A 21096-nucleotide genomic window follows, 5' to 3' on the forward strand; every position below is an offset into this window, starting at 1 on the left:
TTATTGATGTAGATTTGGACTTGGTCGCAAGCGTTTCTGCACTATGGAGGCGGGTTTAGATCTTAGTATTCAAGATTCTGCTTTGATGCTATTTTTAGTTGGTATGTTGTGGGATGCTTTATCTATGTCCACTAAACATGCAGTCGAGTCTCATGGTTGAACAAAATTTACTGTTAGCCTAGGCAAGGAGCATTGGCAAGCTATGAGGTGTATTGTTTGTTGTTTTTGAGTAATCATGCTGCTTGGGTTGTCGTACCCCAAGGTGGAGCATTGCTGTGAAACTTGTATTTCACTTGGGTTGGTTGTTATGGCACAAGTATCCACTAGTGTGTTTTGCATTGGATGTGGTGATTGTATGTATCTCATGATGGCTTAGAAGGCTTAGGAAAAAGCAATCAATTGTGGCAACGTGTAGTTGTCTATTCTTGAGGGTGTTTGGCTTGGATGCCTTATGGTTGACATACATGTTGAACAATAGTACACTATCTTCTTCTTTAGTAGTTAGAGCATATGCGGAGTTGTGAGGAACCCATTGTTTCATGTTAGCATCATGGAGCTTCATTATCAATATTTTAGGGAGAAATTCTTAGTAGGGTTCAATATATGACAACATAGGGCATATCTTTTCACGAAGGCATTGCCTTGTGAGAAGTTTGAATATTTCATAAAATCTTATGTTTACCCTTTTTAATGTAAGTGACAACATAGTACACTATCATCTTCTTTAGTAGTTGAGCATATGCGGAGTTGTGAGAAACCCATTGTTTCATGTTAGCATCATGGAGCTTCAGTATCAATATTTTAGGGAGAAATTCTTAGTAGGGGCCAATATATGACAACATAGGGCATATCTTTTCACGAAGGCATTGCCTTGTGAGAAGTTTGAATATTTCATAAAATCTTATGTTTACCCTTTTTAATGTAAGGGAATATCTAAAAAAAATCCTTGAATGTTTCGAAAATCAATGGGCTTATTGGATCCACATCATCATTCATATCTTTGGATGCATCTTTAGGGTAAATGCATTTGTTGTTAGAGAAATGAATATATTGGGCTTGAAGATTGATTGATTATTTGAGTTTAGATCTGTCTCTTGAATAGATGCTTGTAAATATACTCAGACGGTTGTCGCTAGAACGAATGAACGAACACATACACACACATTTATACTTAAGACTCCTTTATAACTTGCATTGGACACCTTAGTACAATTTAACTTTCTTGTTTGCTTTTTGAGTTTCTTGTATATTGAGACAATTAGCCTAGTAGTAGTAGTGGCTTAATCTTTTAATATATATTATAGTGTGTAATTTGTTAGTCTTTTGAAGGTTGGATATGAATACAAATGGATCACTTGGTTAGATGGATCTGTATGTTTATATTTACCATGTCGGTGATTATTATGATTTTTACATGGTCATTGGTTATCACTTATTATATTATATTTAGTTTGTTGCATCTATCTACAATTGTCACAGTTATAGCGCTAGTTAATTAGTATAGTTAGTTGTGCATTGTTTGACTTAGTAAGCCACTTTTCTTTATGTTGTGTCTTATTTACACATCGTGTACTATTGTGTGAGAAAAAAGAAGAAACCAACAAGAAAACATGTTATCTATAAATATATTATAGATTACTTATATTATTGAGCAGCTAGTAAACAAGATTGCTTGGTGTATTGCTATGTAGTTGTGAAAGGTTGTAAAAGACTTGTGGTTTTGTATCAACTTTGTGATAATAATAAAGAATAGTGAAAATCTTATCATTAAGAAGTTGAACAAGAATAGCTTATTCATCATGGAAGTTTCGTGTGGTGAACTTTTTTATTGAAAAATGTTTTTACGAGTTCATTTCAAGTAAAGAAAATGAGTTAGAGTTGAGTAATCTTAAGATTGTAAATGGACTAAATATATGAAAATAATAAAATGTAAGAGATAAAAATGTGATGTATTGGCTATTTGTAGTCATTTGATAATATTATATTAGAATATATTGAAAATATAAAATTTTTACATGTAACTTGGATAATTTTTAAAAATATAGTTTTAGTAAATACAAAGGGATGGAAGATTCAATTGAAGTAAGAGTTGAATACTTGAAAGTTAATTAGTATATTTTGAAGGTGATCAATATTGTATATATTTTATCAGTAATTGATGCAATGTTTAATGATGATTTAATTTTATATACTTTGGGTGGTCTTAATAATGAGAATGTTTAAAAATCATGTCATTTTTATATATGTATGAAAGTTATTTTTAGATTTTAATAAGTTGGTCTCTTATGATTACTAAAAAGATCAATATGTAGGGTGATTTATCTAAAAGAAATGGTGAATATGTTTAAGTATTTTACTTAAGTTAAAAAAAACATAGTATATCTTTTTTAGATAATATATTATGAGACGTGTTGGTGATAATCGATGAAATGTATTAAATTAGCAATTCGGTGAAATGTAAGTTTTAGGAGGTCGTGGAAACTTTAGAGGTAAGGGAAGCTTTAGAGGAAGAAGTAGATGGTAGAATAAAGATTCTAGTAATTTTAGTATGTCATTATTGTGATAAAACATGTCATATTGATAGCTCATTGTTATGCTAAGAATGATGATATCCATTGAAAAATTATAATATGGAAACTATGCTCGTTTTTAGGATAGAATGAAGATAAAAATGAGTATTTGCTTTGTAGCATATGATAAAAGTTACAAGAAATGGGAGACATGATGATGTATGATATATTGATTTAGGTATATCTAATCATATGATTAGTTACATTGAATGGTTTAAAGATGTAAGATTTACAAAGTTTAAGTTATGTGTAGATATTTGATGATTTACGTCACTCAATTTTACAAATTGAAAAGGTTTCTTTATTCTTGCATGAAAGGTAAAAAAAGTCTCTTAGATATATTGCATGTGTCATTAATCATAAAGAATTTAATATCTACTGGCCAAGTGGTAGAGCAAGGGTTGTAGGTTCGCTTTGATATAAAAGATTATTTCGTAGAATTTAATGATAAGTGTATGTTGATTACAAAAAAAGTAGAGTTGATTGCATGTTCATCTTAGATGTTAAAATTTTTGTTATGAATATTGTAATATATGTTAAAGGTAAAAAAATAGTTGTAGACATTGAAATATGGCATAAATGTATTGGATATACAAATGTGTAAAGGTTGAAATTAATACACTCTAAAGGATAGTTTACATGGTGATTTGCTTTTAGAGTTGTAAAATTTTATAAAGTATGTGAAACATGTTAGTTTGGTAAGTATGTAAGATAATCTTTTTCGCATGATAGAGGAGAAATATACTTGATATTGTACATATGGATGTTTGGGGGTATGTATAAAACATATATCTTGGTGGTAGTATATATTTTGTTAAGTCTATTAATGATTATTTAAAAAACTTGTGGGTGTATTTTGAGAAGGAAAAGAGCGATGTATTTGACTACTTCAAAACTCTGAGGATTGCTATTGAAACAGAAACATGCTTGAAAATTAAGTGCTTGAGGCTAGATGAAAAAAAAGAGTCTCTCTTTAATAATTTTAGTGACTTCTTGAGGTTTGATGGGATAAAGAGACATTTTACTTGTAGGTATATCCCACAGTAAAATGAAATTACAAAAAGAAAAAATAGGCATATTATAGAAGTTGCATGGATATTGATGTTTGAAAAAAATATACCAAAATATTTTTGGTTTGAAGTTGTTCATATTACTGTCTATATTATGAACACGACTTTCATAATTGTAGTTTATAGGATGATCTTCAAAGAATTATTTATAGGTAAGAAGCTCGATGTGTCACACTTAAAAGTGTTTGGTTGTATTGTATATGTTTATGTATTAGATGAGCTATGAAAAAAGCTTGATCAAAAGGTTGGAAAATGTATTTTTATTGGATACTCTATAGTACAAAAACAATATCCTTGTTATAATCTTGTCACATAGGTGAGTTTAAAGTAAGGATATTATTTTTGATGAGATGAGTAGTTAGTATGCATCTACAGATGATGTATTGGATGACGATGATGATTATGATAGTTATGTACAGAAAGAAAAGTAAGAATCACAAATTCTTAGTGGACTAGAAATATCATATAATACTACATCTACAGTTATGGGAGACTAAGGAGTGGCCCCATATCTTCATGTGCATCTACAAGTATTACATGTAAAGACAAAGGAGAGAAGAAAGTATCAGATGGTAATGATGTATTTGTTAATAATTTGGAATTTGATAGAGCTTTCAGTGGTTCAGAGAGTTTGGATGATGAACTTGGTATTCCTTTAGTCAGAATACCAGGTATATAGAGAGTATATAAGTGATCCAGTGATATGCTGGCCTAGTAGAGTCAATTATCCTCTTAAAATAATGGTTTTGAACGTTATGCAACTCCCCATTATGCTTATATGGTAAAGGTAGTTGAGAACATTGATTCCACTTGTTTTGAGGATGTTGTTGGTTATGCTCATTGGGATGTAGCAATGGATGAGGAGATGGATGCATTAGATGCCAATAAGACTTGGGATCTAGAACCATTATATAAGGGCAAGAAAGCTATTAGCTATAAGAGGGTTTACAAAATCAAGCATAATATAGATGGTTCTATTAGTAGGTATAATGCTAGGTTGGGTGCAAAAGACTATGCTTAAATATCTAGCATAGATTATAAAGAGACATTCAATCTAGTGGCTAGAATAATAATTGTTAGATGTGTGATTGCTTTGATGGAAGCCAAAGGTTAGAGTTTGCAGTAAATGGATATCAAGAATATCTTCTTGCATAGTGAGTTGCAAAAAGAGGTGTATATGGAGCAACCAACATGTTATGAGGATTTAGAGCATTCAACATATGTGTGTAGGTCAAAGAAGGTGCTCTATGGGCTGAAGCAAGTACATAGATCATGGTCTAACAAGATTAAAGAGTATCTTGTCAACATTGGCTTTTATGGTTCCGATATTGATCACTCACTTTATGTGAGAAAGGAGATATAGGCTTAGTCATCATAGTCATCTATGTGGATGATTTGATTATTATAGGTGATAATGATAGTGGGATTGCTGAAGTTAAGGACTTTTTGAATAAGTTTGAGATAAAGGATTTAGATGAGCTCAAGTACTTTCTTGGTATTGAGATGATCAGATGTGATGATGATATATGGTTGTCCCAAAGAAAATATGGCTTGGATATGTTATCAAAGTATGGTATGATAGCATGTAAGCCTCTTTTAGTACAATTGGAGCAAAATGTAAAGTTGAGTACTAATGTTGGGGATAAGATAGAAGGCCCTACAATGTTCAGGAGGATAGTAGGGAGTTTGATCTACATGACTATCATAAGGCTAGACTTGAGTTATGCTGTTGGCCTTGTCGATTAGTTTATGTAAAGACCTAGAAAGCCTCATTTGGATGCAATTAAGACATATATCTAGGTATATGAAGTTCACTTTGCATTATGGACTTTTTTATGAGGCATGTCAGGATATATAGGTGTTTGGATATATAAATGCAGATTGGGATGGTAGCACGTTTGACAGAAGATCTACTGGTGGATTCATGTCTCTGTATAGTGCAACAATTACATGGAGCAACAAAGAGCAGCCTACATTTGTTTTATTGAGTACAAAAGGTGAGTATACATGTGCTACTATGATAGCATGAGGTGGTATAGTTGCAAAAGTTATTGGGTGATTAGGATGTGCAGAGAGATGGTTTAGATAGTTGACATTTTCATAAAGACATTGGATGTAGAGAAGCTTCAAACATTTCGAAGCTTACTTGGAGTTACAAAGATACAATTGAGCTTGAGGGGGGTGTTGAGATGGCAAGCTCAACGTGTGTGGACATTGATGATGGACTGCCTGGTTAGATGGATTCACATATCGACACTTCTCATGTCGGTAGTCATTATGATTCTCACATGGCCATTGATTTATCACTTATTATATTTAGTTTGTTGCATCTATTAACAATTGACATAATTATAGCGTTAATTGATCAGTATAGTCAGTTATGTATTGTTTGACTTAGTAGGCCACTTTTCTTTATATTGTATCTTATCTATACTTTGTGTACGTTGTACATTGTATTGTGTGAGAAAGAAGAAGAAAAAACTGGCAAGAAAATGTTATAGCTTCTGTCTCTCTTCTTGTGTTCTTGATGAGTGAGCTTCCTCTTGTGTGTATGGTGTGTGTTTGACACAACAACTCAAGCAAGTCCCTTCCACCACACGATTCATGACAATTTGGATATATCTTTAGCTTGGGGATACAATCTTTGGCCATGCTAATTCAATAAAGTATTTGAGGCCAACACACAAGTGATCTCTATATGTGTCATTAATGTGCAACCCTTGAACATGATCTCTACATTGCCGTGACCATGACAGGCTTGAGTACACAGAGGCAAGAGAAATACATGAGCTCAAAGATAAGGAGAGAAGAGTTTGTAAGTATACAACAACGAACATCTAGACGAGATAAAAAGTTGTGGAAATCTTTGCAAGATAGTACATTGTGAAAGAGCCAATGCATGCATTCCATATTTCCCTTATGATAAGGTGCCATGGAATGGACTTCTTTTTAAGAGGCCACCCTCCTTACATAGTCATGAGATGATTACTAATAATGGTTCCATATCAGAGGAAAATCAAGTTGATTGGCATGTTGGCTTGATACTTTATTGGATAGATAGATTCAAGTTCATTTGCAACAAATTTTGTGTGTGGTAACAAGCACATTGACAAGCCCACTCCATGATAGGGATACAAGCAAGACCCATTGGTGATAGGGTTCTAATGAGTAGCTTTAGATAATGTTCCATGCCAAAATCTTTGTCTTTGCACTTCACACAATCTTCCATTTGATCCCACTAGAAAAAATTCATGAGATGGAAACCTATTTGGCATTGAGGACTATGTTACCTACAAGTTGGATACCACAATTCCCATATGTATCATCACTTTCGACTACTACAATAAAGGGAAAGGGAACCTAGATTCCTTATTAGTTGTTTAGATCATGTAATGATCTAAATAGCGGCTTCTCTTCAATGAATTAATGCTCACCATCCACTTTGTTAAGGATGATACACAAAATTGGCCACAAAAGATGTCCTATTATCTTGCAAAGCCATGGTTTCTACCTCCTTGATGTAGCAATTGTAGTCACCAGTGTACAATAAAGTTGAATGATCCAACAAAAGTAGAATGGAGTGGAACAATCCACATGTCAAAAGAACATCTTGTATATAATTGATAACAAAATATTTCATGTTGAGCACTTTCCAGGCCATTGTTGAGGAGTTTTCATCATAACAATAAATGGGTTGAAACAATCTAGTGTCATAATCTTGTGTAAGAACATTACCAACTACTAGATTAGATGCATCTATGAAAATGAAGTTAGAACATGTTGAAATTAAAATCAAGGATGTGAAGTGCCAAATCAAAATCCCCAAAACATTGGAATCCAACATTCTTTTGATGTTACAATGGAGATACCAAATTAGTGAGAAGTAGCAAGAACCAATGACATCAATTTACATGGCATAAGAATAACCAATATCTTTAGAATTTGTTGAGGTTGAGGGCTTTTGGATCACCACGACCAATGGCCTAAGAATCACCAAGGCTTGTGACTCCATTAAAGTTGATGCTTTCTCAACTACCAAATTAGCTAGAAGTTGCAAGAACTAATTGCATTACTTATGTGGCCTAAGAATCACCAAGATCTTTAGAATTTATTGAGGTTTATGCTTTCTAGATCATCATAATCATTATTGATTCATGAAAATTTTGAATTAAGAAGAAATGTGATACAACAACATCCCATTGTGCATTGCATTTAATGGGGTCAAGATTAATTGTACCTCTTGGCATTTCATCAAATACAAGTGAAATAATGTAGATATTTCTTAGCTTTGCAAAATACATTTAGCTTATCTATGAAAGTCATTCAATGTATTGCAAACCAACTATTTAAATTGATTCATGTAACTATGTAAATAAATACTCCTTACAAAGATTTTCTTTTCATATTTCTTTGCATTCATCATATCCAATTGTAAGCCCTAAACGCATCTAAACGGGAATACATTTCATGACCTACTTTTGTTGGGGTAAAAGGCCAATGGCCAATAGTTTGGTGGGCACTCTTTGTATAAGTACATGGTGTATAGTCATATATGAGTGAAGATAACAAAGAATCATGGTACATTCATTGCACGCATAAAACCCTCTTATGTGCTTCTCTCTCTCAATCCTCTTGCATGCCATAGCTTCAACTTTGCATCCCACCATTGCTTCTCTCAACTAGTATCTGAGTTGTGTTCATGAGAGCTTGTGCTTGGAGTGGCATGCTTGTTATCCACATCTTGAAAGAGGTACTAAGTTAAAACAAGTGTTCCAGCTTGAGGAACCATTGAGGCTCAATTCAAGGGCTTCCATAGCTTAACTTGGTTGCATGTGGGTAGCCATCAGTGGTTGGAATTGAAGCAAAATAGCTTGGTTTTGGATGCTTTGAAAGAGGTTTTGGTGCATGCTTTTGATGTGTGCAAGCACAAGGCTTGCTCACGTAGGGGGCAACTTGTCATTTGTAATAAGCAGGGGGCTTGCTTGCTACAAGTTTCTTCTCTTGACTTGCATATTGACATCGACATCAACAAAATCCTCATCTTGGAGATATGTTTTTGTAGTCACATCTCATATTATAGCAATTAGGCTACACATGTTGGAAATATAAAGATAGTTTACATGAACTTAGTCTTGGGTGGCTATTTGATGCTTAGAAAAGAGCCAAAAAAATTGAGGAAAATTGTTGGAAATGCATATGCCATTTGGAGTGACGGAACATTAAATTTGCATATGTTTTGGGCAAGTTCAATGTTTCTTTAGCAATCATTTAGCTTTATAGGGCACTCGAATTATAGTCAATCAATCTCTTTTGAGCTTGCAATGGGGCATATCGTGGTATTTTGGTGTGCAAGACGTATTTTGGTCATTATGGCTTCCACATCTATTGGCACCAAATTTTCTCATATAAGGAGAAAATCTATAACAAATTGGTTTAAAGAAGCAAGCAAAGCTCATCAAATGCAATGACATTAAACTTGAAGACATGGATGTAGATATATGGGAAGAAATGGATAAGTTGGCACATTTCATTATCATGTTGACACTCTCAAAGCTCATTTATTTTTATGTAAAAGACACTATGGGTAGTGCATTTGGTGTATAGAAAAAGCTACGTGATTTATATAAGAAAGAGAATGCTACTTCATTGGTATATTAGTTGAAGAAACTCCTTGATCATTGCAAATAGGGGACTTCTATGTCCAATCATATCAATGAGGAGAGGACTTCTATGCCCAACCATCTCAATGAGTTTAATACTACTTTCAACTAGTTGACATAATAAAAGATCACTTTTCATGATTTGGTTAAGGTTATGTTCTTGTTGGTTACCTTGCCCAAGAGATGGGACACTTTTAAGACATGGCATTAGTAATTGCACACCTATAGGTGGTCTTACGAGTACTAACGTTGAGAATAAATTTCTCACCAAGGAGATGAATAGAAAGAATAATGCAAGGTCAAAGAAGTCCAATGCACTTATTGTGGGAGGAAGGTCAAAAACTAGGGTAAATTCTCGTGAGAGAGGCAAGCCAAGAAGCAAGTCTCATAGCCAGAAGGATGTGGAATACTTCTTTTGTAATAAGAAGAGGTATGTAAAGAAATATTGCTACAAGTGAAACAAGAATTAAAAGGGAAAAAAGCATATTGAGGATGATAGCAAAAAGGAAGATAAGATTGTAAAGATAGAAGATATTAGTGTCTACAGAAATAATGATGGAGATGTCTTGTATGTTTCCTCTTTTAGTGATGCATTCTTGGTTGCTGTGGATAATGGCATGTTAGAGAATTTGCTTTTGGACTTAGGAGCACCATTCCATGTCACTTGGCATAAAGAGCGCTTCATTTCTTATTAGACTGCAAGATGATAGTCTCGGTAATAACTATGCATGTAGCATTGTGGATGTTGAAGGTGTACATTTGTCACTGACAAATGGACCTTCTTTTGTCTTGTGGAATGTATGACATATTCTAGACTTGACTAAGAGTTTGATTACAATATTTGATAGCTTGATGATTATGGTTGTAAGGTGATCTTTGGATATTATATGTGAAAAATTCGAAAAGGGTCTCTTGTTGATGTCAAAGGAATAAATGTGGTATTTGTATCATTTGCATGTTTCTAGGATTAAATACCATGTTTTCATTTTCAACAAACAAGTAGAGGTTTCATATGGCATTGTTGTTTAGGTCATATGCTAGTTACTAGAATGAAATTTGTTTGAATTATCTTTTGTGTTTGGGGTTTTTAAATCTTTGAATATTTTGAGCATTGTCTTTTGGTACACAAACTAAATTGTTACATAAGACATGGTATCATTGCCATGTAAGTGGGCCTATAAGTTGAAAGTATATCCATCTAATGTATGGCCTAATTACAAGGCAAGATTGGTGGCTAAGGAATTTAAGTCAAATAAGGGAATTGAGTTTGATGAGATATTCTCACCAACTAGTCAAGATGACCACCATTTGTAAGCTAATTGCATTGGTTGTTGTTGCCAAGAAAGACATGGAACTTGTTCGATGGATGTAAGTATATCTTTCTTGCATGGAGATTCACTTGAGGATTATTATATGCAATAGGTTGGAGGGTTTGTTATAGGACATTTGGTGTCCAAGCTACATAAGAGCTTATGTGGTTTGATATGTACTCCCACGGAATGACATCCTAAGTTTGATGCTTTGTAGTCTCAATGATAGCCTAGAAGAGTGATTAATTAATGTCTATATACTAGGAAGGCTATGGATGGGAGCCTTCTGATTTTGATTATCTATGTAGATGACATGTTGATTTGTTGGAAAGTTAGTCATGTATGTGGGTGCACTAAACAAAAGGTTACATGAAACCTTTAACGTGAATGACTTGGGAAATGCTAATTCCATTCTTGGCATGCACATCACATGGGATAGAGACAAAAAGATACTTTATTTTCCTGAAAAGAAATTTATTGAGAAGGTATTGGAGCATTCAAATACGGAGAGAGGGAAGGAAAACAATGTTCCATTGCCTCCATATTTGAAACTTAGCCACAATCGTAGAAGTGAGAGCTCAAATGGCGACTATTCATTATGCATTTGTAGTTGTTAGCTTGATATATTCCATGGTTGCTATACATGCAGATATTGCTTTTGTAGTAAGGGTGCTTAACGAGTATATGGCAAACCTTGGTAAGAAGCATTGGGAGGTAAGAAAGAGCATCATGCGATACTCAAATGGCACTAAAGTAGACTCTAGGAGGTCTACTATAGGTTTCATTTTTTCTTTCATAGGTGGTGTAGTCTCTTGGGTCTCTTAATTACAGCCATCTACAACTTTATCTAGCATTGAGGTTTAGTGTGTTACAACCACTAAGACACGCAATGAAGATATATGGCTTACTCGTCTAATGGAAGACTTGGGTATTATAGGAGATGTGCCTACATTACATTATTTGTCTCAAAAGGAGTCAAGTTCCTGTATGAATTTATCTACCATTGAGATTGAGTATGTTACAAAGCTAGTGACACCTACAAGGAAGCTATATGGCTTAGTCATCTAGTGAGAGACTTGGATATTGCAAGAGAGGTGCCTATGTCACACTATTTGTCTCAAAAGGAATATATTTGGGGAGCATTTCAATATGAGGAAAAGAAATAGGAAAAGCCAAAGGGAAAGCAACCAGGAGAAAGCTACTTCTTGATGTAGAGAGAGGTATAGATATTAAAAAGATTTTGAAAGAAATGATTCTAAATAGCAAAGTTGAGTTTACATTGGGTGAAATCCTTGGAATAGAAAGAATAGAGTTCCATGAAGAAATTATGGACATTATAAAGAGAAAAATATATTTTGTGGGTGAGTCAACTAAGGCTATGATACAAAGTGAAGAAGAAATAGGTTTATAGGGCCTATAGTTGGTTTCTAAAGATGATATAGCTGTAGAAGTTGCTTTGTGAAGAAACAAAAGAGCTAAGAGAAGAATGCAATTAGTGTTCCATTGCCTCCATATTTGAAAGTTAGCCAAGAGGATATCCCCAAGTTAGATGAGAAAAAGCCTAAAATAACTAAGATTCCTTATGCATTTGTAGTTGGTAGCTTGATATATGCCATGGTCACTATACATTCAGATATTTCCTATGTAGTGGGAATGATTAGCAAGTATATGGAAAACCCTAGCAAGAAGCATTGGTAGGCAGTATAGAGTATCACTATTTTCCAAATGCATACTTTGTTTGCAAGGTCAAGGCATTAACAATTGGTGTCCTTGAATCTCTCTACAAGGTCAAGACAAGGCCCTTAGTAAACCTAATCTCCATGGCATGTAACTATAGACAATTGCTATGACTACTAGTCAAAAGGGCAAGAATCTCCAATATGCATGAGTGCACTTGAAGCCTGTCAAAGGTGAGAGGGAAGCAATGGTAGGATATGAGATAGAAGCTATGGAGTGCAAGAGGGTTGAGAGAGAAAAACAAAAGAGAGTTATGTGAGTACAAAAATGAATGGTATCCTTATTCTTTGTTATCCTCACTCATATATAATTATATAGTATATGCATATACAAGGGGTGCCCGCTCGGCTATTGTCCATTGGCCTTTACCCTAACAACCTCCCACTTACAGACTAATGCACCTTTATGGGAGTATAAAAAGAAAGTGAATATATTATCGAATGCCCATCAACAATTTGCAGTGTACAAAGTGCTCAAAAGGTAAACTCTTCGTGGGAAGATTTGCAGGGTTATCATCAGTATGGATCTCATGCACTTGTCCTCATTCATATCCCTAATGAAGTGATAGTTCACCTCAATGTGCTTTGGTCTTTGCATGAAAATCAGGGTTCAATACCAACTAAATGGCACTTTGACTATCATAGTGCAACGTAGGTACCTCTCCTACAATGGCCAAATCTCCCACTAGACAAGTAAGGCATATAGCTTCCTTGCAAGCCTTTGTGGCTGCAACATACTTTGGCTTAGTGATAGATAAAGTTGTACATGATTGTTGAGAGATCCAAGAGATTGGACCACCTATGTAAGTGAGCATCTACATATCTAAGAACATATGTATCCTTTCTAAAGCATATGCATATAGATCTAAGGGCATTCAAGTATCTCATGATACTCTTTACTACCTCCTAATGTTTATTTCTAGCGTGTGCCATATACCTGCTAACCATTCCCACTACATAGGGAATGTTTAGACATATAGCAACCATGGTGTATATTAAGCTACCAACTGTGTATGCATATGGAATCTTGGCCATTTTAGCCTTCTACCCATCTGACTTGGGGCTATCCTCTTGGCTAAGTTTTAAATATGGAGTGGCCACGACAAGAGATTCATTCCAAATCTTCTACACATGATCACAAAAAATCACTATATCAACTCAATCATCAAGGTGCCTTATATTGATCAAAATTTTTGTTAATTCTAGAACATGGGGTACATTCCAAAAGACAAAAACCATTTGGCAATGACAATTGTATATCCCCAATGCCAACAATATTGCATGCATACTTATTTCCAAGATGCAGACGCATCCTCTTTTTTCGATATCATAAGTAGAGAATCACTCCCTATGTGGAGTAACATGAAATGATGCTCTAGAATCCATTAGCTAATTCTGATGCCACATGCATTAATCTCTTGAATCTTTGTCTTGATTTTCTCTTTGCCATCATCCTCATTTGCCTTTTTGCCTTTTTTCTTATTCTTCCATTTGAAGCAATCCTTTTTTATGTGTCCTTTCTTGTTATAGAAGTAGCATTCTACATTCTTTTTGCTATGTGACTTGCTTATTGAGTTACCTCTCTCACAAGAGTTCTCATTGGCATTTGACATTTTTCTTATTATAAGTGCAATGGAGCTCTTTGACCCTCATTGTTCTCTTTGTTCACCTCCTCAATAATTAATGTGCTCTTAATATTAGCACTTGTAAAATTACGTCCAATAAATTTGAAGCTAGTAATGGTAGTCTTGAAAGTATCTCAACTCTTAGGCAATGTAAATAACAAGAACATGGCCTTCACTGAATCATGAAAGACAATTGTTTGAGATATTAGTTGGCTGAAAATATTGTTGAACTCATTGAGGTGATTAGACATCAAAATCTTCTCCTCCATGCGAAGATCAATGAGTTTTTTCACTCAATAAACCTATAATGCAATACTTTTTTTTCATAGAGGTCACCAAGCTTTTTACATACATCATATGTACTTGTTGTGTCTTTCACATTAAAATACACAAACTTTGAGAGTGTCTACATAATAGTAGAGCGTGATAGCTTATCCAATTCCTCCCATACATCAACATCCATGTCCTTAGACTTAATCCCACTACATTCAATCAGCTTCACCTACTCCTTCTAGACCAATACATTGTATATTTGCTCTTTCAAATATGAAAAGTTCATACCATTAAGCTTTTTAATATTGAACAATGCATTCTTTGAACTTGATGAAGAAGCCGTAATGACAAAAGTATGTATGTACATAAAAAACAACAAGTTATACCCAATTGCAAGCTTAAAATATAGACCAATGGACTAGAAGCGAAGTGTCACACAAAGGTGAGCAACGGCTATCCAAATATCAAACCAACATAAATCTAATGTAAAAATGATATTTTAGCACTCTCAAAGGCACATAAATTTTCATGTTTAAATCTTACAGAAAGGTTTTTATGATAGAATGGATGCCATCTAGCTTCTAGATAATGAAAAAGTGTGGAAAAATGGGATGAGCAGCTTGATTGACAAAATTGCATCAACATAGGTGATTTATAACATAAACAACCTCTTCATGCATCTAAATCATTAGTATAGTCCATAGACGACATGATTTTCACAAATAACCAAGTGTCTCTCTTTATGTTTCTCTGTTACAAACATAAGCACACTTTCTGCTTTTCACAGTAGAGCTTGAGCTTAAGCAAGCCTCCTGTTGATCCGAGTAGACTCCTTGCTTAAACCCCTTGCTTCTGAAAAACAAGTTTCCCTTGTGCTTAAGTAGCCCATGTGCTTGATACATTAAAACCATGTATCAAGATATTTTCCAAAGTATCCAAAGCCAAGCTGTTTTGCATCAAAGATAGTTACAAATGGTTACCAAATCATTACCAAAGTGGGCTATTGTAGCCCCAAATCAAGCCTCAATTGCTCAAGCACTTGGTTGACTTAGATCTAGATCCTTAGAATGAGAATAATACCTCTATCAATGTGTGAGCCACAAGCATCAATGCCAAAGAAGAAGCTCAAATCCTCGACCTTTCTCGTGAGACAAACCTTCACTCCTTGTACTTCTAGCTCCAAGCACAAGCTCCCACGAATACCAAACACCTTTTTGATACCAGTTGAGAGGGAAGCAATGGTGGGTCTCATCCTAAGCTTATGTAGAACGTGCTAGATCGATGTGCAAGGGACTCATCTTTGCTAACATTTTTTGTGAACACTGGAGAGTACTAAGAGGGGCTTCTCATGGTCTCTTTTTGAAACAAACATAACACATAGGGCCTTCTCTTCTCCATGCATGTAGGTTAAGGGTTGTCAAAGGTCAAATGGAGCTTAATTATAGCTTACTCATGTCTAGATGTGTGGGTTATAGGTTGCAATAAACCAAAATGACAAAATAATTTGGCAACTTTTGCCTTTTTGTGAGAATTATTGTGTTTTATGGCATCTATGAGTTTTGGAAAGGTTCCATCGTCCATGTGAAGCCTTGCTAAATCTTTCTGTAAGAGTGTAAACTACATAACGCATCCACTTAAGGCTAATTTCAGACACATCCAGACTACCTCGAGCTACAAGGGCGGTAAGGAGACGCGTCATTCACAGGGGAAAAAGGACAAAGTGTTTGCATGCAAAATTTTTGACTGATCGGTTGTAGTGTCGAGGGTTGTGCATTAACAAAAATTAAGGTTTGAGGGATTTGGACTGCTGATTCCACCAATAAAAGATAACAATTTCCTGCAAGCCAATGACAAGTTGCCACGTGCAAAGTGTTTAACTTGTTCCATAAGGTGTGAAAGCCCGCGGGACATTAGTTTTAGGAGGCACACATCGACTTAGTTGTACCTTTCTCTTGGAGTGAGAGAGTATTAATTCTTTCCATACAAAGTGAAAACAGTCTCCGGAGTCTGTTGGTAGAGCAGCCATGAAGGTCCGAGAGCTGGACCTCTGTCAAATCCAGCACTGGTACCCTCGCTTCAGCGCCATATCCTTCAAGACCCTCCTCCATCCCCTCCCGGAGCCCTTCGTCTCGTACCTTCTCGAAGATGGCCTGTTCCTCCCTCGCTGCACAACAGATGCCCTCCCCAAGCGGCCCAAACCCTCTCCTCTCGACATCGACTACCAGCGATGGCCCGAGGAGGACGAAGATGAACGTTACGAAGCGGCAGCAGCAGAAGGCGACGACAGAGATGCTGATCGACCCCCTAACCGCCCTTCCTTCCCGCAGCTCGAAGCCGACGTCCTCGCCTCCATCCGCACCCTCGGCGGCGCTGTCTTCCCCAAGCTCAACTGGAGCTCCCCCAAGGACAGCGCCTGGATCAGCCCTAGCGGCTCCCTCAAATGCATGAATTTCGGTGAGATCGTCCTCCTCTTGAAAGCTTCTGATACTCTTGTCCATGATCTCATGCATGCCTTCGATTCCTGCGAAGATAGACAGTCTAGAACCCGGCCGGATACGTTTGTTCTTGCCCTGCGCAAGTGGCACCACCTCCGGCCAGAGATGGAGTTCCGCGGCTTCGTCAAGAGGGGATTGCTAGTTGGTGTCTCTCAAAGGGAGGTGACATCTTTCTACCCCGCGGTCATGGAGTCTATGGACATGTTGGAAGAGGTCATCTTCAAGTTCTTCATAGAGAACCTGTGTGAGGCCTTTGAACTGGAAGATTACACATTTGATTGCTATGTCAGGCAGGGTTGCCGGCATGTGAAATTAGTGGATTTCAATCCATGGGGAGCTTTCACTCTTCCTCTTCTTTTCTCATGGGATGAACTGGATGCATGTTATGAGAAATTTTCCGCAGCACTTGCAGGCAAAGATGACAGAGATGGAATATCTGAAGTATCTGAATGGTTCTCAGGGGATAACAGCTTGTATGAAACAGAGGAAACACTAGAAAACCAAGAAAACATTACAGATTCCAGTCATTCAAATATGGAGGTACGGAGTACAGAGTGCGAGGCTCAACTGAATGAGGGTCTACAAAAGAAGTTAGTCTTGGAATCACAAGAGATAGATTCAAAGACTGTGAGCAAGCTTCAATGCGAAGATCCTGAAGTGCCTATTAACTTAAACTCCTCTCAAAATCGGCATTCAGATGAAGGACCATCTACTGTGCGAGGAACAGAAATGTCCAATGGATGTCATGTGATGGGCAAAGCTTCATTAAATGTTAAACTAAGGGAATGCAATCTCAAATCTGAATTTCGAATAGTAAAGAGTGAGCAACATGTGCAACCTAATCTGAGGATGGGTGGAGGGGTACCGTATGACTACATCAACACAGGTCCTGGTAGTCCATGGGATGAGTTTCTGAGAAAAGCAACTGAGGAATCCAAACAGCAGATTAGGGACATGGATGCCGGGGGGTAGTAAGATGCATCCAAGATGTATGCTTACAGACTTTTTGTGATCAGTGTTAACTTGTACCGGCTGGTTATTGCATTAGACTTGCACCTGAGAGTTTCTATTTGCACAGAACTCCAGAGTTTGCAGCCAATGTCTTTTCACTCATCTTGCAGTTGTCTGTCTGTTATTTCTGATGTCACTGCGGCTGGAGCTGCCGTCATTGCAATACGTTCGGGGTAAATTTTGATTGACTGCTTCTAACTACACTGACCACAACTGCAGAGGATGTTCTGGCAGACTAGGTTCAACCATGTGATATTGGCTTTCATTTCAAGTTAGGCAGAAGGCAACTGCAAAACCATTGTAATCTTGTAGCGTACTGATGAGTGAGGTTGTGATCAGCAACATATAATTGTCCATATGCAGGTAGGCACGGAGCAAGACATAAAGCTGGCTGTCCACGGCCATTCCATGCCAGTAATCCTATTCTTTCCACTTACCTTGTTCTTGCTCTAATAGTCTTCAGTCTTCAGTCTCCATGTGTTCTTGTTTTCTTGCAGGCTGTGCTCAGCCCTTATTGGCTTCTGTCTCACAATTTTACTTGCTCCTTATAGCCATTGGTTCCACAGCAAGTCATTGCAAAGTAGGTAGGCAACATTGCTCCATCTCTCTAGTCGTGCCCACTTCTGCCCACTAGATATATGAATTGGTGGTGTAATGGAGTCTTGGACATGACCATAGTTTAGTGGGAATCTTTAGAAACAACGAGATGGGCTATGTGGAACTATTGTTTCAGAATATTGCACTAATGTTTTCTTTTGTGTGGGGTGTGTGTACACGTGCATGTGTACATGGACATGTCCCATATAAGGCATGATACTCTGATTCTTGGTTTGTGCTTGATGTTTGAAGTTTTAGTTGTACTTATTTTTGTGCTTTGATTCTTGTTTTGTACTTTGATTCTTGGTTTGTGCTTGATGTTTGAAGTTTTAGTTGTACTTATTTTTAAGTTTTTACTGAAATCTCTACTTGATCAATTAAAGAAAGGGCAATGGTTCTAGGAAAGTTTACATGCAATGTCTTGTATGTTGAGTGTTCAATAGAACACATTAGGGTTTGGAGAGAGAACATATTGTGTATGAACAACCACACAACTAATAAGTGAAGTGGAAAGTATGAATAAATGATTGAACTTAAAGCAAGTGTAGGGATGTTCATTAGCCACTCTCTCATAGAAGCATGTGGAGGATGTGGAATGAGTGTGTTATAGACTTGCATGATCACTTACGATGCTTGTCAGTCACTTGACTCTAGAAGGAGAGGATGGCAATGAAGTAGGCAAAGAGGGTGTTGAGAAAGGCTAGTAGGAAACATGTGATGACAATGATGGTGATAGCGGTTTTTGAGAAAAGGGAAGGATTGTGATGAGAAAGTGTGGCCATACCATGGATCACTTTTATAGAATGTTTTAAGTCAATTGTTTGACCAAAATTATTGATCGTTGTCTTTTTAATGAATTGTTTTGGGTTTTGGTTTAGGAATCTATGAGAGGTAATGAAATTAGCCCATTATTTAATATTAAAATGGAGAATTAAAATGGCTTAACACCTTCTCTTAGGCCCAAAATAGAATTCCGAGGGAGATGAGAAGGTAACTCACCTTTGGTGCATTAAAAAAAGTGAAAATGGACTAAAATTGATGTCATGAAGGGCTACCTTAGGGTCCACGTGATGGATATTTTTCTTGGGTGATTAATTTATATATATAATAATTTAAGTTAAACTGTAGTGCTACACAAATGTTGAGGGAACTCGTGAAGGATGATGATAAAGACACAAGGAGAGTGTTACATTGTGACCATTGGTTTGTTTGGGATCCCACTAATTTTCACTCCTCTAGATAGAAGGAAAGGATGCTACACAATGTAAGGGTTTTCATTGAGAAGGTTGCCTAGTTGGGTTCTCACCCTCCAATTTCCCAAATCACATAAACACGATGCTAATGTAAGGAAGAATTGCAAGTTGGAAACACTAGTGCAACATAGTGTAATTAGAATAGTGCTCTCACATGGGAATTGTTAACTTGTCCGAGTACCCTTTTTCCAACAATACATATGTTGATGATTAATGCAGAAGAGGAGTTAGGGTCTTCTCACCCATCCATGATTGTTGAAGGAGGTGGATTGCACATGCCATCTAAGGTGTTGAGAACCTAATGAAAGAACCTACTAAGCATCTTACTTGCAAACCTATGAGGTGAAACTAAAAAGTTAGATGTCTAGTTGAAGAATTAGTATAAACTAAGGTGTTGAAAACCTAATGAAGGATGAAGATAAAGACACAAGAAGAGTGTTATATTGTGGCCATTGGTTTGTTTGGGATCCCACTAATTTTCACTTCTCTAGGTAGAAGGAAAGCATGCTACACAATGTAAGGGTTTTCATTGAGAAGGTTGCCTAGTTGGGTTCTCACCCTTCAATTTTCCAAATAACATGAACACAAAGCTAATGTAAGGAATAATTACAAGCTGGAAACACTAGTGCAACTTGGTGTAGTTAGAATAATGCTCTCATATGGGAATTGTTCACTTGTCCAAGCACCCTTTTTCCAATAAATGACTCATGGATAGCAACCTTGTTGTAACATATGTTGATCTACTTAGCCTCTCTTGATGGGTCTCCTTAAAAAGTAGCTTGAGGAGTGTAGCTTGACCAACATAAGAATCCTACGAGATGCATCACCAAATTCCACCTCTTATAGGTAGTGATTGCTAGAGCAAGATATCTCTATTGTGTCTCTAGAGGGGTGGTTGATGTGAGATGAGCCCATTGGTCAAATTCCATTAGTAGGTTAGTCAATCAATCCTTCAGGAGTCCTAAAAGGTGTTAGTGTTGTCATAAGCCACATTTACAATGGGTCTCCAATGGGTCATGTGGGCTATCAAGATGTGGAGATAAGGTTGCTTTAGGTTTAGCCATTTGAATTGTTAGACTTTCTCTTGGAGCTCAGAATCTAAATTTACTAAATTCAATGCAATGAAGAGTTGCACAATAGCTGAGGAGATGGAGATGAGCCAAGCAAGCTTATGTAAGTGAATAATGTACTTGGGAGTGAAACTTGTGTATAAGCCCTTGCATTAACTTGACAATTGCTATAGCATTGCAAGTTACCATTGATGGACTGACTCGAGATGGGTTTAAATAGGATTTAGTTGTGGCTCCATTCATTGATTGAGTTTTCAAAAACCTTAGGATTCTAGGGCTACACAAGATTTGACCAAGTGATGACATTTGACCCATTGAAGCTAGGCTTGTTACTCGCATTCTTGGTGGTAGCAATAGGAATGTGAGAGCTAACAATAGAATAATGAGGTGTGGAGTACACTTTAGAATAGCCCACCATCTACCATA

The 21096-nt window shown here is 36.4% G+C and overlaps 1 protein-coding gene across 1 annotated transcript; it reads left to right on the forward strand.

The window, feature by feature from the left end:
- Positions 1-16206: 16206 nt before the first annotated feature.
- EDA35 (temperature sensing protein-like protein) lies at positions 16207-18302 on the forward strand. The gene is made up of 2 exons (XM_087685162.1): positions 16207-16698; positions 16774-18302. The coding sequence occupies exons 1-2, from the start codon at positions 16269-16271 to the stop codon at positions 17709-17711; spliced, it is 1368 nt and encodes a 455-aa protein (XP_087541288.1). The 5' UTR covers positions 16207-16268; the 3' UTR covers positions 17712-18302.
- Positions 18303-21096: the final 2794 nt, after the last annotated feature.

The sequence above is a fragment of the Lygodium microphyllum genome, chromosome 9, assembly GCF_053477565.2.
Source record: "Lygodium microphyllum isolate KBCC chromosome 9, Lygodium_microphyllum_v1.1.10, whole genome shotgun sequence".
NCBI classification, from domain to species: domain Eukaryota; kingdom Viridiplantae; phylum Streptophyta; class Polypodiopsida; order Schizaeales; family Lygodiaceae; genus Lygodium; species Lygodium microphyllum.